The sequence below is a fragment of the Balaenoptera borealis genome (assembly GCF_965194805.1).
Source record: "Balaenoptera borealis genome assembly, chromosome: 14".
Classification (NCBI taxonomy): domain Eukaryota; kingdom Metazoa; phylum Chordata; class Mammalia; order Artiodactyla; family Balaenopteridae; genus Balaenoptera; species Balaenoptera borealis.
Window position 1 is genome coordinate 75304795 of NC_138875.1, and position 16984 is coordinate 75321778.

Below are 16984 nucleotides of genomic sequence, written 5' to 3' on the forward strand. Positions count from 1 at the left end.
GTCTGTTTACTTGCTCCTAGGGGCTTGCATGTGTTATCTCACTACCACAGCTCTGCTTTGCTTGCTGAGGCTCTGGGCACAAGAGATAAAGTGGGAAAGTTAGTCAATCCTAGGAAATTTGGGATAGTTAGAAAACCAAAAAATTTTATCCATAGCCCTCCAAAAGCTAAAATAATTATTGTTAATGTTTTTAAATTACATGTAAAAAAAATTTCCAAACATAAATGTATTTCCAAGTTATAACAAGTTATTCATAAAACTGAGTTTTTAATAGTTATGTAATATTCCAACAAGTTTATATATCATAACTTATATAATTCTATTGTTGGTCATATAGTGTCCAAGGTTTTTTGCTATTTTAAATGATGCTGCAGTGAACATAAGGCTTTTTCTATATTTAAAAACTGTTTCTGAAAGCTGAATGCTGTATCAAGAGACATAAACCTTTTAAGGTGAAGAGAGTGAAAAGATGATAATGCAATTCTGAAAGGAGTGCCAAAAGAATTTCCTAGATTCCCGAGGCTGGGCAGCCCTTGGTCCCAGAAGGAGGAAGAGCATTGAACTGCATCTGGGGGCTCACTCGACCTCTTGAGGATGGGCCTGGGGTCCCTCGTAGGTTTCCCTGAGCAATCACATGGGCCTTCAAGGAACCGGGGGGAGTGGTGGGGGTTCTTTGCCAGTGACAAGCACCCCTCTGAGTGCTCCTAGTCAGCAGAATGGTGTGGTCAGGGTCCACCGTGAAGCAGGGCTGGAGAAAGCCGGAATTGGGCCCCTGCTGAGCCACCTCTTCTGTTATTGCAGGACTTGGCTCCTTATCTGCCAAGCGTGACGCCTGGTCTGAAAGCCTCTCTTTTGGACCCTGTACCTGAGGTGAGTCTGGGAGGAGAGGGGGCAGGAGCTCGTTATTTTAGCCCAGTCCCAGAAAATTGATTCCTAAGAATTCCCTATAAGCTGCATTTGCGTCTGTCTGGTAAAGGGAAGGAGACCCTAGGGGACCCCGCCTTGCTCCTGCATGGTCTCCTGGTCTTGAGCCACATCTCTTCGCCATCCCTGCTCTTGGTTACCTGACAGGTGCGGACGGTGTCTGCAAAGGCTCTTGGGGCCATGGTGAAGGGCATGGGGGAGTCATGCTTTGAGGACTTGCTGCCGTGGCTGATGGAGACACTGACCTATGAGCAGAGCTCTGTGGATCGCTCAGGCGCCGCGCAGGGTGAGGCAGGGTGGGCCCAGGGGCCAGACCGGGCAATGCCCTCTGGTGACCTTTAGATCTGGTAGGCTCATTCTGTCCTTTTCTTGCAGGGTTGGCCGAGGTCATGGCTGGCTTGGGGGTGGAGAAGTTGGAGAAGCTGATGCCAGAAATTGTGGCTACAGCCAGCAAAGTGGACATTGCACCCCACGTCCGAGATGGCTATATCATGATGTTCAACTACCTGCCCATCACCTTCGGGGACAAGTTCACTCCTTATGTGGGGCCCATCATCCCCTGTATCCTCAAAGTAGGCACCAGCGACAATGCTGAGGATAGCATTACTGAGGAGGGCAGGACACATGCGCTCTCCCAGAGAGCTAGGGCTCCCCGCCAGTTGGGGCTGGGTGGCAGGAGTCCTCATCCTGCTCTTCAGGGAGTCCCATTTCCTCTTGGGTTTGGGTGCCTAGGGGAAGGCAGTTCTGGCTGACCCACCCTCTGTGTGCACAGGCTCTTGCTGATGAGAACGAGTTTGTGCGTGATACAGCCCTGCGTGCGGGCCAGCGGGTCATCTCCATGTACGCCGAGACGGCCATAGCCCTGCTGCTGCCCCAGCTGGAGCAAGGCCTCTTTGACGACCTCTGGAGAATAAGGTGAGAACTCAGGCGGACAGACCCAGTGGCCATAGTTCTGTGTTTGGGGAACTGAGAAATGAAAAGCAAAATGTTGCCAGAAACTCTCAATTTTTCCAGACCCTCACTTTTAACCTTTTTATAACTCTCCAGTATCCCATAGCAGTGTCTTCAATTCTGATTCTCTTCTGAAAAGTTCTCTCTATTCAGTCCTTCAGTTTGTGTCAAAATTTTAAATGCGAATGCTTTTTAATCTGAAAATTCTACTTCTAGGATTTTATTGCAAGGACATATTTAGTCAAGTGCTTAAAGATGTATTTAGAAGGATGTTTGTTGTGGTATTGTTTATCATTTGAAAAACTGAAGGTAGGTTTAGAAGAGTCATCGCATGTCCACACCATGAACTTTGATTTGGCCATTACAAAGAATGGCATAAGGACTATGTCAGCTGAGACAGAAAGCTCCTCGACCTATTGTTGATGGAAAGGTGCGGGCCATGGCCTGGTGTATGTGGTGCAGGCCCACTTCACACATGGTATGTGGGAGGGTGATGTGTACAAGGATGTCACCGGAGTGTCAGAGTGGTTGCCTGGGTGCTGGGAGTCTGGGTGATTGTTTACGCTCTCTTTATATTTTTTTGTATTGTTTGAATTTTCAGTTTCAATATGATATTTCTGTAATCATTAAAAACAATAAATCTAATTTAATTTGAAGAGAAATAAAGTTTATCCTTCTAGGCCTCTCCTTATGTCTGTAGTTCTGATGATCCGCATGCCTGGTTTCTTGTTACTACTTCCCTCTGTGCTCTCTTCTCTCTTTTTAATAACTTTATTATAGAAATTTTCATATCTGCTTTTAAAAAATGTTTGTCCTTTTTTATTATTAAAATAATGTTCATTAGTAGATAACTTGGAAGGAACATATGTGGGAGACTGTAAAGAAATGAGTATCGTCTGTGACCTCTCCTGTTCTAAGAGAACCACCATGAGTGTTTTGGGTACATTTCCTTCTAGTCTCTTTTCTGTCCAGTGCTTGGTTGTGCACTGAGACATCCTCCTGCAACTGTGTGACTCTGTTCTTGGCCTCCTTCTCAGGTTCAGCTCTGTTCAGCTCCTTGGGGATCTCCTGTTCCACATCTCAGGAGTCACTGGGAAGATGACCACAGAAACTGCCTCTGAAGATGATAACTTTGGAACTGCCCAGTCCAACAAGGTGCGTGCCTTGTTTTGATTTTCCTCCCTCTGCTGATGGTACGAAGACTCCCTGGCACCCACACTGTGGAGGCTTCACCACCTCGTGTTCTCTGCTTCTTTCCACTGCTGCAGGCAATCATCACTGCCCTGGGGGTAGATCGGCGGAACCGGGTGCTGGCAGGCCTGTACATGGGCCGCTCTGACACCCAGCTGGTTGTGCGGCAAGCATCCCTGCACGTCTGGAAGATTGTGGTCTCCAATACCCCCCGCACCTTGCGTGAGATCCTGCCCACCCTCTTTGGGCTCCTGCTGGGTTTCCTGGCCAGCACGTGTGCAGATAAGAGAACGGTAAGTTTCGCAGGCCTTGCTTCTGACCAAGCAGCCCCTGATGCCTCTGATGTCTGCAGAGAATGGGAGAGCCCCTAGGGTCCCCTATCTAACACGGGAGCATTTATTTATTTACTTAGTTATTCAACAAATATTTATCATCTGCTATGTGCTAAGCAGGGGCCCAAGACCTGGGGAGATAGTGGAGAAGAAAGGCAGCCTCGTGGAGCTACAGTCTGGTAGAGGAGATGAATGTTAATCAAATAATCACAAAAACAGATGGAAAATGCAAGTATGGCAAGTGCTATGTGGCACTGCCAATGCTTATAACAGGTCAACCAGCTGGGGGTCAGGGAAGCCTTCTCAGAAGGAGTGATACTTGAAGACGAACGATGAGTGAGCATTAATGGGTGGGGAGGAGATGAAAGACTGTTCGGACCAAGGGACTAGTGCTTGAGATACCAAGATGGGATGTGCACAAGCCATGAGGTGGGTGGGAATGTGGCCAACAGCAGGGGCTGAACGAAGGCCGGTGCAGCTGGAGGAGAGGCCCACCAGGGCCGATGATCGCTTCTGCCAGTCCTCTTTGGCCCACTCCCAACCCCCATCCCTGGCAAGCAGATTGTGTATTTGGCTCTGAAGAAGGGTTTGCATGAGGCCTCAGAGGAGATGGGTTCTTTCCTTAAAGTGTTTATTCCAAATTCAGGTCCCCTTTCCTGGGCAAGAGCATGAGGGTTAAGTGACTTCTAGGCCACAGTTTTCGATCCAGGGAAATCGGCCCTTGACTGGGCAGCACGTGATGAGTTTCTTGGTCATATATAAGGTGCCAGCTTTTGCTTTAGGTTGTGTAGGTGTGTGTGACGGAGAGAGATCATTTTATTTTGTCATGTTTTGCAAGCACCGTGGGGGCTCTTCAGGGGTAAGAGCGTTTGGGAAAGTTAAGTCTGGCTCGGATAAAGTCTGGGAGGTTCCAGGGCCCTCATTCTGGAGTTGTGCACTGGGTGCTCTGGGGTTTGCAGGGAGTCGATGTCCTGACTTGAGCTCTGCCGACAGATTGCAGCCAGGACACTGGGAGATCTCGTCCGGAAGTTAGGGGAGAAAATCCTACCTGAGATCATCCCCATCCTTGAGGAAGGCCTGAGGTCTCAGAAGAGTGACGAGAGGCAGGGCGTGTGCATTGGGTTGAGCGAGATCATGAAGTCCACCAGCCGGGACGCCGTGAGTATCTCCTCAGGGCCCCGCAGGTCCTGCACCTGACTCAGAGGGCCAGGGAGGTTATAGGACAAACTGCACCACTAGCGACACCCTCAGGGACATGCGAACCTCGCTCCAGAGGGCGTTGCTGGCAGCGGGGTGCTGGCGGGGCCGCAGCGCATTGGAATTTCCCTCTCAGCTTTCCCATCGGTTTTACAGGCTATAAGATCTAAGCGATTTAGAGGCCTGGAGTAGCTTTTGGAGATTGGAGATAGTCTTTCCCTCACCACTCCTGAGGTTGCTCCAGAGTAATCCTTTTGTGTCACTACATCAGTTCAGTTAACACGTGTGGTGCACTTAACGGAGAGAGGATGTGCGCGTATGTGAGTGGTGGAGGGTGGCGGAGAGCAGGAGGGCGTGCTTGTTCTCAGAGGGAGCGGAGTAGATGAGAGTGAGTACCCAGTGGGTGGAAACGCATTGTCTCCAGCAATGAGACTGTTTCCATAGCAGCTACATTCAAGAGGGTTGGAGTCCTTTTCACTGACCCTACTTTTCTACGGTAATTGATCCTCCAAACATTGATCCTCCCCAACATGGGGAGTAGGTTGAGAGTAGGCATAGATAGGGCTCTCGATTGGGATGAAAGCACCAAAGCGATGAATGGGTGGCGAGTCAGAAATTCGAGCACGTAGCAAGTTGCTCAGCCTGAAAAGCCTCGTCTGATTTACAGGATCCTTCTCCCCCTGTGTGTATCAGTATACATATTACATTTGGGGTTTTATATTTGCATTTTTCAAAGAATAAAGGTAAATTCTGTCACCAAAAGAGCTGTGATTCATTAAATAGTAAGTGCCCCAAAGGCTGAGGCCTTGCTGGTGGCCATGTTCATATTCAGTCCTTAGATTCATAGGGGGCGTTGCTTTGGTGGAATTGGTTGCAGAGGCAACAGAGCTGTCATTGGCCCCGTTGCAGACGCAGAGACTTCATAAGGAAGCAAGTTTTTTTTAATTTCAATTTTTATTTTATTTTTATTTTTTTATTTATTTATGGTTGCACTGGGTCTTTGTTGCTGCGCCTGGGCTTTCTCTAGTTGCGTCGAGTGGGGGCAACTCTTCGTTGCAGTGCACGGGCTTCTCATTGCAGTGAGAAGCTTCTCTTGTTGCGGAGCACGGGCTCTAGGTGCGTGGGCTTCAGTAGTTGTGGCACGCGGGCTCAGTAGTTGTGGCTCGCAGGCTCTAGAGCACAGGCTCAGTAGTTGTGGCACACGGGCTTAGTTGCTCTGTGACACGTGGGATCTTCCCGGACCAGGGCTCGAACCCGTGTCCCCTGCATTGGCAGGTGGATTCTTAACCACTGCGCCACCAGGGAAGTCCCAGGGAGCAAGTATTTCAGTTGAGACTTGAAGAAGGACTTGGAGTTTCCTAAGAGGATGAGCAAAAGAGTCTGGGGAGTGGAGGTCACATCACTAGGGTCCTCGCCATGAGAAGGAGTTTGGAGTTCCTGTAGGAGACCAGAGTATTTGGAGGACTTGCCGAAAAAAAGCAGGCTATTAATTATTAAGTCTGGTGAAGGCTCCTTGGGAGTAGATTACGCAGCCTCTCTGCTTTTTCATACTTGTACATTTTCACAGAAACCATCTAAGTTAAAAAAAAAAAAAAGTCAAGCCCAGGGAGCAGCGGTGGCCTGGCTGGGCCAGAGGTCCTCACCGCCCCCCTGCTTATTTCCTCTCCCTCTGCCACGTCGGGTTCAGTACACCTGTACCATTGCAGGTGCTGTATTTCTCCGAGTCCCTTGTGCCCACGGCAAGGAAGGCCTTGTGTGACCCGCTGGAGGAGGTCAGAGAGGCGGCGGCCAAGACCTTTGAGCAGCTGCACTCCACAATCGGCCACCAGGCTCTGGAGGACATCCTCCCGTTTTTACTGAAGCAGCTGGTGAGTGGCTCTGCCCCACACCTACCAGTCGGGCTTTTACCATCTCTGTAGAGGCAACACGCAGGGGGCTGATTCTGCCAAGGCAGCCGCAGTGTGGGCCCCAGAGGGAGTGGGTGCACAGGATGGGATTTGGCTCTGGGCTTCTCCTTTGACAGTCAGTCTGTGTGGGTGCAGAGGGAGGAGGGGAGGAGAGTGGAGAAGGACGTTGGCGCCGGCCGGTCCAAGGCAGCGGAGGTGGAGACAAGAGCCGGCTCCTGAACATTGCCCCCAATGCCCCTCTGCAGGATGATGAGGAGGTGTCAGAATTTGCCTTGGATGGTCTGAAGCAAGTGATGGCCATCAAGAGCCGTGTGGTGTTGCCCTACCTCGTGCCCAAGGTAAGTCCCAACATGTGGCAACCCCTCTGGCCCAGAAGCCACAGCCTCATCACTGTTCCCCGGGCCTGCGTGAAGGCCAGCTCTGCACTCAGATGCTGGGGGAGGCTGGTGACTCTTGCAGTGGGATGGGATCTCCCAGAGCCTAGCGCCGCGGCCAGCACGGGGCAGCACCCATTGAGTTGCTGTTCATCGTTCCACAGCTGACGACCCCACCTGTCAATACCCGGGTGCTGGCTTTCCTTTCGTCTGTGGCAGGCGACGCCCTGACCCGTCATCTTGGCGTGATCCTCCCGGCGGTCATGTTGGCCCTGAAGGAGAAGCTGGGGACTCCAGCTGAGCAGCTGGTGAGTGTCACAGTCACTCCTGCAGGCTCTCTGACCCTGCCCCATCCTGTCCTGTCCTGTCCTGGAGGAGCTGTGCTCAGCTGAGGCATGCCCTGTGGTTTTAGGAGATGGCCAACTGTCAGGCTGTGATCCTCTCGGTAGAGGATGACACCGGGCACCGGATCATCATCGAGGATCTGCTGGAAGCCACCCGCAGCCCTGAAGTGGGCATGAGGCAGGCTGCTGCCATCATCCTCAACATCTATTGTTCCCGCTCAAAGGTGGACTACACTAGCCACCTGCGGAGCCTGGTCTCAGGCCTGATCCGCCTCTTCAACGACTCCAGCCCTGTGGTTCTGGAGGAGAGCTGGGATGCCCTGAATGCCATCACCAAGGTGAGGAGCTGTGGACCCCACAGCCAGCTTCTGATGTGGACAATTCCAGGCGCTTATAAGACTAGACTCCTGAGGCCCCCCATGTACCTATCAGCCAGCTTCAGCATCTGTCGATTCGTGGCCAGTCTTATCTGTACTCCCACACATACCTTTCCGCCTGCTATATTATTTTGAAACAGTCTTGAGAGGGCTTTACCTAGAACTCTGACATCCTCTCTGCTTTTTCCCGGCTTCCCACAGAAACTGGATGCTGGCAACCAGCTGGCACTAATTGAGGAACTACACAAAGAAATCCGGCTCATAGGGAATGAGAGCAAAGGCGAACACGTGCCAGGGTTCTGCCTTCCAAAGAAGGTAAGCCAGGGCCCGTGCAGGGTGCGGCAGGCGTGCGGCCTTCCTCTGCCTTCCCCTTGGGTCCCAGGAGGTGGGGCCGCTGGAGCAGCCCGTGTGTTAATCTGGCTTAGCGCTCTAGGTGCCATTCTGCACCTTCACAGACAGCGTGTTTCTTCCCCGTGGTAGCCTCATGGGGCCAGGGTTCATCATCTTCGGTTTAAGTGGTGGAAGCCACCTCAGACAGAGTGAGTGAGTGACAGCAGTGCAGGTACCTTGTGTGGTAGGCCTGCTGGGACTCTGCTCTTCTTGTCACTGTCAAGACTGTTCCCCAGCCAGCACCATCTCAGGCTGTGACCCTGGCAGCCTGAATCAATCTCTCATGGAGTTGAGGAGAGGATGGCTAACAGGAGCTCCTTGCTTCGGCTGGGAGACACCTGGGCCCAGAACCTTTGAGATTTGACTCTCAGGTGTGGTTCTCTTGTCAGGGAGTAACCTCCATCCTTCCAGTGTTGCGGGAGGGTGTCCTGACTGGCAGCCCAGAACAGAAAGAAGAAGCAGCCAAAGCTTTAGGCCTGGTGATCCGCCTGACCTCAGCTGATGCCCTGAGACCCTCCGTGGTCAGCATCACTGGCCCTCTGATTCGCATCCTGGGGGACCGGTTCAGCTGGAACGTGAAGGCGGCTCTGCTCGAGACACTCAGCCTTTTGCTGGCCAAGGTGAGCGACTGATGAGTTCACGCTCTCGGTCCATCCAGGCCTTAGAGAATGGATCTGTGTGCAGGACGCTGGCACGCGGTGTCCCATGGAGGCGGGGTGACAGCTTATCATGGGGAATCGGCAGAGCAAGGGAGTTAAGACTTTGGAGTCAAGACCCACTGCACATGGTCAATTCCACGTCCGCCACTTGGTAGCTGTATGGCCAGAATGACCTTGGGAAAGTTATGCAGCCTCTGAGCCTGTTTCCTCACCTGTGTTTTGAGAGTACTAAGACTGCTTGCCTCTCGAAGGGCGGTGTGACACAGGGCTCAGATAAAATAACATCGGGCATGAGGCCTGACACATTCTAAGCACTCGACACACCAGTGCGTGTTAATTGCTATTATTTATAAATGGGTCAAAGGACAAAATCCAGGGCCACGTAAATACAATTAAAACCTTGTTCAAAAACCTTTCCCTACTTTATGACCACCTCATAAATGAGGTGAAAAGAATCTGAGGAGAGAATGAAAAGGAAGTCCGAGAGCAACTGCAGTTAACTTCAGTGTTTGCCCAAAGTGTCAGAAGCAAAGATTGAACACGTTAACTGTTTCTGATGTTTTACAGTGTAATAATTAAGCCCTTTGGATTTAAAAAAGCATAAACAGCCAAGATTTGTTGTTGTTAAAAAAAAAAAAAATTCTTACTTGAGGTTTGGAAACAAAAGCAAGCTTAAAATTTGTAGCTTTTTCCTTTTGGGAGAAAAGTGTGGGGAGCAACTTCCCAGATAAGAAATGGGATTGTGAGCATCAGCCTCATTCTGTAGGAAATTGAGTCTTTTATTTTTCTTTTAAATTAAGTATCATCTTTACATTCTGTGCTGTTCTTTTCTGTGTTTTTTTTTTTTTTTTTTTTTTTTTAAACTATGTGTACAAATGGAGCCCTTCCCTCCTGGAATTTGTCCCTCAGGCCACAAGCCAGGTGCCACCCATAGGCAGGTGGTTCCCACCGAAGGTTTGCCAGCTTCACTCTGTGGTCTGCCTCCCAGCTGCCTGCAAAACCCCGACCCCAGTATCTCCAAACCTTAACTGGCATTGAACCTCTAAACAGCTACTTTGATTTTTCCCATTTAGCAATAAGTAAATCTTTCGTCTTGGACCCATCTGTATTTTGTCACAAATGTGCCTGTTTTTCTATGTGTGGTCGGGGATTAGACTGGATTGTTAATGAGGGGGCGCACATGTGTACAGGGATGACCTTCTGAGGCCATCTGTTTCATAGGATTGTTCTGAAGGCTGAACGTTAAATGCTCAGTAGATGGTACCTGCCCTTACACACCTGGTCCGTTTCCCTTTCTTTGCACTAAAATGTTCTTCCATGGTACTGACAGCGTCTCCCAGCCTGCTCTAGTGTGTTCGGAGACAAGGGTTTCGAGTCACTTGTCCACGTGGACAGGGCTTCACTAAGCCAAGTCCACGGCTCCCTTGGTGGTGGTGCTGGTGATGGTGGTGGTGCTGGTGGTGGTGCTGGGGGTACTGCTGCTGGTGTCATCCTCCACCTCTGCCTCCTCCCAGTGCAGCGCAGGATGCTGAAAATGGAAGAGGAGACTAGTGTAACCTCTCTGTGCTGGGCGCCCCTGTCTTAACGGGACATCTATTCCTGGCCTATGTGTGGGAGCCAGGGCAGCTTATGGTGGTTTGTGATCATTTGTTTTCGTGCCTATAGTGCACTGTGGCCCTGGACTCCACCTCAGCGGTGCTTTTGGGTGTGGGTCTCTCCAACAGGTTGGGATTGCCCTGAAGCCCTTCCTGCCCCAGCTGCAGACCACTTTCACCAAAGCCCTGCAGGACTCTAACCGGGGCGTGCGCCTGAAGGCTGCTGATGCGCTAGGGAAGCTCATCTCCATCCATATCAAGGTGGATCCTCTCTTCACAGAGTTGCTGAACGGAATCCGGGTCATGGAGGACCCGGGTGTCAGGTGAGGCCCTGGTGGAGAGAGCTGTGGCCGTGGGGAGGCCGGGCAGCTCCTGAAGCAGCCCGGGCCCTGCCTGTGCGGCGGGAGCAGTGGTGAAGGAGAGCCAGGTTTTAAGTTGGGTGCACTGGTTCTGTAGGGACACCATGCTTCAGGCCCTGAGGTTTGTGATTCAGGGAGCAGGGGCCAAAGTGGACGTGGTTATCCGGAAGAGCATCGTCTCGCTCCTGCTGAGCACGCTGGGACATGACGAGGTACAGCGGCAGGTGGACGCGGGGCTGGGGGGCTCGGCTGGTTTCCCTTCTCTTTCCTTTGGTTGGCATCTCTGCTTTGTGTTAGAAGAACTTGGTCAGTAGTGATAATCACTCCCGACATTCGTATCACTCTGTGGTTTACCGCGCCTCTGGTAGTGAGGGAGACAAGGCGCGTCTTGATATCGATATTGATATCCACGATATGTTATATAGATAAGGAAAGTAAGGTTTTTAAAGTCCCAGGTCTCTCATTCATTTGTTCTCTAGTCTTAAACAAGTCACTTTCCCTCTCTGCCCCTCATTTCCCCAGTTGTAAAGTGAAGAGTTTCGTTTATTGGTTCAGGAAACATTTGCTGAGCCGAAGGGCCTAGCCCAGAGGTGAATGAAGCGTGGGCACAGCCCTCAGGAAACTGTCTGGTGTCTGTCCAGGTGGGAGGGCTTAGCACTGTTTGAGAGGGTGAGACTCACTTGGGGCTGCACCCTAGCAAGTGGTAGAGTCAAAATCAGGACCTGAGCCCCGTGACTCCTGGTTCTGTTCCGATGCCGTTACTGTAGCCCTTCCTGACCCAGTCTAGAAGCATTTGCGAAGTACCCCTTGACAGCCCAGTGCTGTGGCGGGCCCAGGAGGGCTTGAGTCTCTGAGAAGAATTTTCTCTTTGCCCTCTGACAGCCCTCTGCTGCGTGGCCAGATGTACACTGTGGGGCTGATCTCTGGAGAGAGGCCTCTGGGTTCACATGGAGCTACACCCCGTTGTCTGCCCACACACGGGGCTGGTTATCACGGCCCTCCAGCTGAGACCCTGGCCTTCTCTGGGGTACAGATGGGAGACTCTACCTTCTTCTGGTCACAGTCTGTCAGGGTTTTTATAGGGCCATGCACAGTGCAAGCAGAAGTTAGTATGTAAACCAATTTACATTTCACCACAATGGAGCTTAAAATAGATCCCGTTGGGGAGAGTGGCTGTCGTGTCAGAGAGAGCCAGCTTTAGCCTTGCTTGGCACCTGGGCAGGGAGCTCAGAGGCCCAAGGTGCTGGCCAACCACCTTCTCCCTCAGAACTTGCGCTGGATTGAAGGTGGCAATCCAGAGTGCCAGTCCAGCTGATGCCTCCCCGTGGGCCCTTGAGGCTCTGGTTGGTTGTTTGTTTTGTTTTGGGGGAGGCACGCCAAGTTGGCACTTCTTAATACTGCAGCACATAACCTGAATCCACTGTGTGGTGTCCCGTAGTTAGCTGGCAGGGAGAGCAGCAGGGAGCTGCTTATGTACGTGGCTTTGGTTTTGACACAAAACACTCGGCCTTTACCTATTGCCTTGGGTTGATCAGCTCTTCAGTTTGACTTCCCGGGACAAACCTGAGTAATGTCGGGGCAGCAGGGAGTCTCTCTGGACATAGGCGGACACATGAGCGGCTCGGGGGTGGGTGTGGAGTTGGGGGTAGAGCTCCAAGTGGTCCTCTGACCGCCTTTCCTGGGCACTGTGGGCGGGAGCTCGCACGCCTCCCCGCCTCACAGGGCTGTTGATAGTAACTGAGATAATAAATATGAAGCATTCAGGCTTGTAAGAAGAAAGGTGCTGTGTAAATATAGTTATTATTGCTATTATGATGATGACTAACGTATGCACACAGGCTGGAGTTCTCTAAAATTAAGTGCTGGGTGTGTAATTTTTAACACGGCACTGAGTGGCAGCTGCAGTGAGTGGCAGTCCCGCTCTGGCGGTGGGAGCGTGAGTGCCTGGAGGGAGGACTGGACTTAGGGTCCGCCTTCCTTCCACCGTGGTTCCCGCGGAGCCCGTGAGGGCTTGCATCCCCATTCACTGCCTTCTCTGCTCCATCAGGACAACACTCGCGTCTCCTCGGCCGGGTGCCTGGGGGAACTGTGTGCCTTTCTGACAGAAGAGGAGCTCAGCACTGTTCTTCAGCAGTACTTGCTGGGTAGGCCTCTTGTGTCCACGGGGGGCTTCCTTTTCAGGGCCTCTCTGTCTCCCCTTCCCCTCAGAGGGTCTTCTGGCAGCGGGACCACCCTCTCCTTGGAAATTCAGCTGTTAAAACAAAATGGAGTTTCTGGGGGTCCTGCAGCCCCTAGTGTTTCTGCTCCAAGAACACAAGCTACAGTCTGGAGCAGTTTGTGAGGGATGGCTGCTTGACGTCCACTCGGGGCAGGGAGGTCCGTGTGCAGCGTGGACTGGGGTTTCCGCCAGGCTCCGAGCTGGCACATGAGTCTCAGGTCGGGGAGGTGGGCTTCGTGGGTGGTGGGCCATGCTCTGAGGTGTGGGTTGACCCCAGTGTGTCCTTGCACCCAGCGGACGTGTCCGGCATCGACTGGATGGTTCGGCACGGGCGGAGCCTGGCTCTCTCCGTGGCTGTGAATGTGGCTCCCAGCAGACTCTGTGCAGGCAGATACAGCAGTGAAGTTCAGGACATGATCCTCAGCAATGCCATGGCAGACAGGGTAAGGCTTTGGGGCAGCCAGACTCGGTGGCCAGAGACCTGGGTTCAAATTTTACCTTTGCCAGTAACTTACTGTGCCCTTGGACCAGTACTTGATCTCTCTGGGCCCCAGTTTCATCACCTGAACAGTGAGGAGTTCGGGTTGGAGCATCTAGAGGTCCCTTGTAGGTCAGAAGGTCTCTGATTCCTGACCTGGGAACTAGTGACTTGGGCTTGGTTCATCTGCCTCACAGCCATGGCAGGCCCTCTCCATGAGAGCTGCCGGGGGGTGGGGACTGGTGGGGAAGAGCCAGGGTCCCCGGGAAGTCCTGGGGAAGGGCTGGTGCCTGGCCCCGCTGCCCCGAGGACGGAGCCGGAGGCCACCCCGTCTAGCTCTCTCCTCTCTCCACAGATCCCCATTGCTGTGAGCGGGGTCCGGGGCATGGGCTTCCTGATGAAGCATCACATCGAGACAGGAGGAGGACAGCTGCCAGCCAAACTCTCCAGCCTGTTCATTAAGGTGAGCGGGGCAGCCAGGCTTGTGAGAAGGACCCGTGACCAAAGAACACCGGAAGTGTGTCCTCTGTATTCTAGGAGCTCTCCATGGATAGCCTGCGGCAGCTCTGAGCCCATAGGGCTGGAATGCAAAATGGTCGTGTGTGAGTTTTTCTCTGGAGGAGTGCCCAACTTTTTTTTTTTTTGCCCAACTTTTTGTCAGAATGTCAAATAGACCTATGACCCCAAATCATGTTAAGAACCTCTATTTTAGGCATTCTTCCTAGGCACACCAATTTTGCAAACTTTGGGACAGACCTGGGTTCAAATCTTAATAAACCTTCTCTTCCCTGCCTGCCTTTAGCAGGCATGACACTTACTAGTGTGGCTGTTATGGTGGCTGCGAGACCCAAGGAAGAAAGCTGGGGAGCCTGACGGCGAGGCCCCAGCCCCTGTGTAATAGAGCACGCTTCTCAAACGGTTGTGTGCACGCAAGACAGAACCAGAGTCTCCATGCTAAGAGATGTGGCCAAGCCTGAGACCCTGCCTTTGTAACCAGCTCCCAGGCAATGTCAGTGCTGCTGGTGCACTGACCTCGCTCTGAGTAGTGAGGTTCCCAAGGCTGACTGCACCACCCTGCAGGCACCCACAGTGGAGAGTTTGCAGGGCCCCGATTAGATTGAGCCTGTATGACGGCATCGCCCTGCATGCGGCTTTTATCAGCGTTTATTACTGATGACCTGCTGTGCGCCCGGCCGGGCTAGACCCTGAAGGTGTAGAGGTGAACAGGGCAGACAAGATCTCTGGAGGTGGAGGTACACAAAAAGCCTGTGGGAAGGCTGTGATTCAGAAAGGGCTGTCGGGGAGACCTCTAAAGGCTGACATTTGAGCTGAGCCCTGAAGGATGAGAAGGAACCAACTAAGCGAGGATCTGGGCCACGCACGTCCCGGGCAGTGGGACCAGCCAGTGCAGAGGCCCGAGGCAGGAAGCAGCATGGTGTGTTTGCAGAAGCTGAATGCCCACGTGGGCCAAGAGTGGTGAGCAAAGGAGAGACTGGCATGAGATGAGGTGGAAGAGAATAGGGTCCGAATCACACCTGGTTATTACCCTCCCACAGTGGGGATGGCATCGGAGGGGAGCAGTGGGGTCAGTTTCCACGATGAAGAGAGTGTCAGGGCAGAGTCTGGGCTGCTTTGCGAGACAGACTGGATGTGCCTGGCTGAAAGCCTGTGCTCCTCTTCATAGTGTTTGCAGAACCCATCCAGTGACATCAGGCTGGTGGCTGAGAAGATGATCTGGTGGGCAAACAGGGACCCGCTGCCTGCCCTGGACCCCCAGGCCATCAAGCCCATCCTGAAGGCTCTTCTTGACAACACCAAGGATAAAAACACCGTCGTCAGGGCCTACAGCGACCAGGCAATCGTCAACCTCCTCAAGATGAGGCAGGGAGAAGAGGTGTTTCAGGTGGGAATCCGGGGCTGGCGTGCCTCCCCTGGGCGTCTGTGGACACTGGCCTTGCAGGCCTTCTGCATGACAGTGTTTAAGCATCACTCTTCACTGCCACCTGTCCGTATGCATGAGTGTTGACAGGCAGATTGTAGTCAAGTGACAGGTCTGGTGCCTAAAAACACTTTACTCCTGAGGTGTTCAGACTTCTTTCAGCAGCAGAGCCCCTTCTTCAAATAGACTCTCACGTGGCACACAGCCCTGCAACAGATCCCACAGTGCTGCCCGTTGAGGCCCAGAGTCCTGCCACTCAGTCCCCTGCCCGCTGAGCAACCTTTTAAGCACTGAACAACAATACCTCACCACGTGAAAGGCGTGATGAGTGGTTGTCTTGGCTTTCCCTGGATCCATCTGATTCCCTTATTTTGCCGGGTTCCACCTCAGTGGTTCTAGTCCTGGGTTAACATTCATTTTTGTCTTTGATTGGAGAAATCTGAAGCCTTATTTTCTGACTTCATCTCCTCGTTTCCATCTTCCCCCCCAGTCCCTCTGCAAGATCCTGGACGTGGCCAGCTTGGAGATGCTGAATGAATGCAACCGAAGGTCTCTGAAGAAGCTGGCCAGCCAGGCCGACTCCACGGAGCAGGTGGACGACACCATCCTGACCTGACAGACCTGGGCCTGTCCACTGGGCTCTGCATCAGCATTTCAGCTCCACCTCTTTGTTCAATGTTTTCATTTTTGGAAATACGTTTGTTCTGATGGGGAGCTTAGGAGATGGCGTTCCCAGAAAGTATTTTAATATATCAGCAGACCACAGCCAAAGCCTTAAATCAAACCCACACACAACTGAAAATTGCCTCCTCCATCTCTCACCCTTTTCTTTGGAGATGAGAAGAAAAAGCACATGGGTGAGCCTCACCCAGTGGTAGCCAAGAGCTGCTTGTCCGCTCTGCATGGCTAGGTCTGGAACAAGGAGGCTCAGACTTCAGCTTCCTGGTCTCCTGTGCTTGAGCTCTGGTCCCAGGGCCAGTGCTGCCAACCTTTGCCTAGATCCTGAGGGGCACAGAACCGTGGAGGTGTGCCCAGTGTGGTGTGCCTTGGCGTGGCTTTTCAGCATTGTGTAGCCCAACTGGATCTGACCCTCCAGGTGCCAGTGACACACACATAGCCCTAGCAGTTCGCAAGTTGGGAGAGGGGTATAGGTTTAAATGCAGGTGGTTTGAAGGAGGGATGTTTAATAAAGGCTTTGATTTCATCTTGATAAGCAGATTTTTAAAAATCTCCAAACATCCACTAAACATGAAGCTTTCTACATCAGGAACAAGGCAAGACTTGCAGCTGTTTTCATAAGCACAGGCAACAGTGTGATTTCTGGGCATCTCTCTCCTGCTCTTGGAAGTCTTGTAGATATCTACAGCCTTCTCTGTCCTGAGGTCGGGTATCAAGAGGGGTGCAGCCAGGCCTGTGTTCTCACCTGCTGTGGAGGTTACAGGGGTCGAATTAGCCACCTCCCTGCTCTGTCCTGACTCAGACTGGTAGGGAGCTTCTGGGAGTCAAGTTTTAAAGAGAAACTCTTCCCCTCTGTGGAATAAGAACAAACCACGTTCCTGTAATCAGAATTGCCAGAGGAAACCAAAGTTGCAGTTCAGCATCTGCCTCCTTTATGAATGACTTCCTTCCTCCCAGTTCTTAGAAGGCTCGTGATCCAAGCGTCCTGTCTGACGGAGCACGCTCCTCCGGGCCCGGAGACGCAAGTGTTTCTGGGCTGTTCCCCTGGTCACGATATGGAACAAACTTCTA

General features: G+C 52.2%; 1 protein-coding gene across 1 annotated transcript in view; it reads left to right on the forward strand.

Moving 5' to 3' along the window:
* The window catches only part of GCN1 (GCN1 activator of EIF2AK4), a 56328-nt gene extending 39891 nt beyond the window's left edge, over positions 1-16437 (forward strand). The window contains exons 39-58 of the mRNA XM_082353652.1: positions 802-870; positions 1072-1210; positions 1300-1496; positions 1697-1839; positions 2913-3030; positions 3144-3359; positions 4392-4556; positions 6302-6463; positions 6748-6840; positions 7041-7184; positions 7289-7558; positions 7799-7912; positions 8377-8607; positions 10371-10564; positions 10698-10812; positions 12648-12744; positions 13113-13261; positions 13652-13759; positions 14981-15199; positions 15726-16437. Of these exons, the coding sequence (XP_082209778.1) occupies positions 802-870; positions 1072-1210; positions 1300-1496; positions 1697-1839; positions 2913-3030; positions 3144-3359; positions 4392-4556; positions 6302-6463; positions 6748-6840; positions 7041-7184; positions 7289-7558; positions 7799-7912; positions 8377-8607; positions 10371-10564; positions 10698-10812; positions 12648-12744; positions 13113-13261; positions 13652-13759; positions 14981-15199; positions 15726-15851 (3069 nt within the window). The 3' untranslated portion in view covers positions 15852-16437. The remainder of the gene's footprint in view (positions 1-801; positions 871-1071; positions 1211-1299; positions 1497-1696; positions 1840-2912; positions 3031-3143; positions 3360-4391; positions 4557-6301; positions 6464-6747; positions 6841-7040; positions 7185-7288; positions 7559-7798; positions 7913-8376; positions 8608-10370; positions 10565-10697; positions 10813-12647; positions 12745-13112; positions 13262-13651; positions 13760-14980; positions 15200-15725) is intronic.
* Positions 16438-16984: the final 547 nt, after the last annotated feature.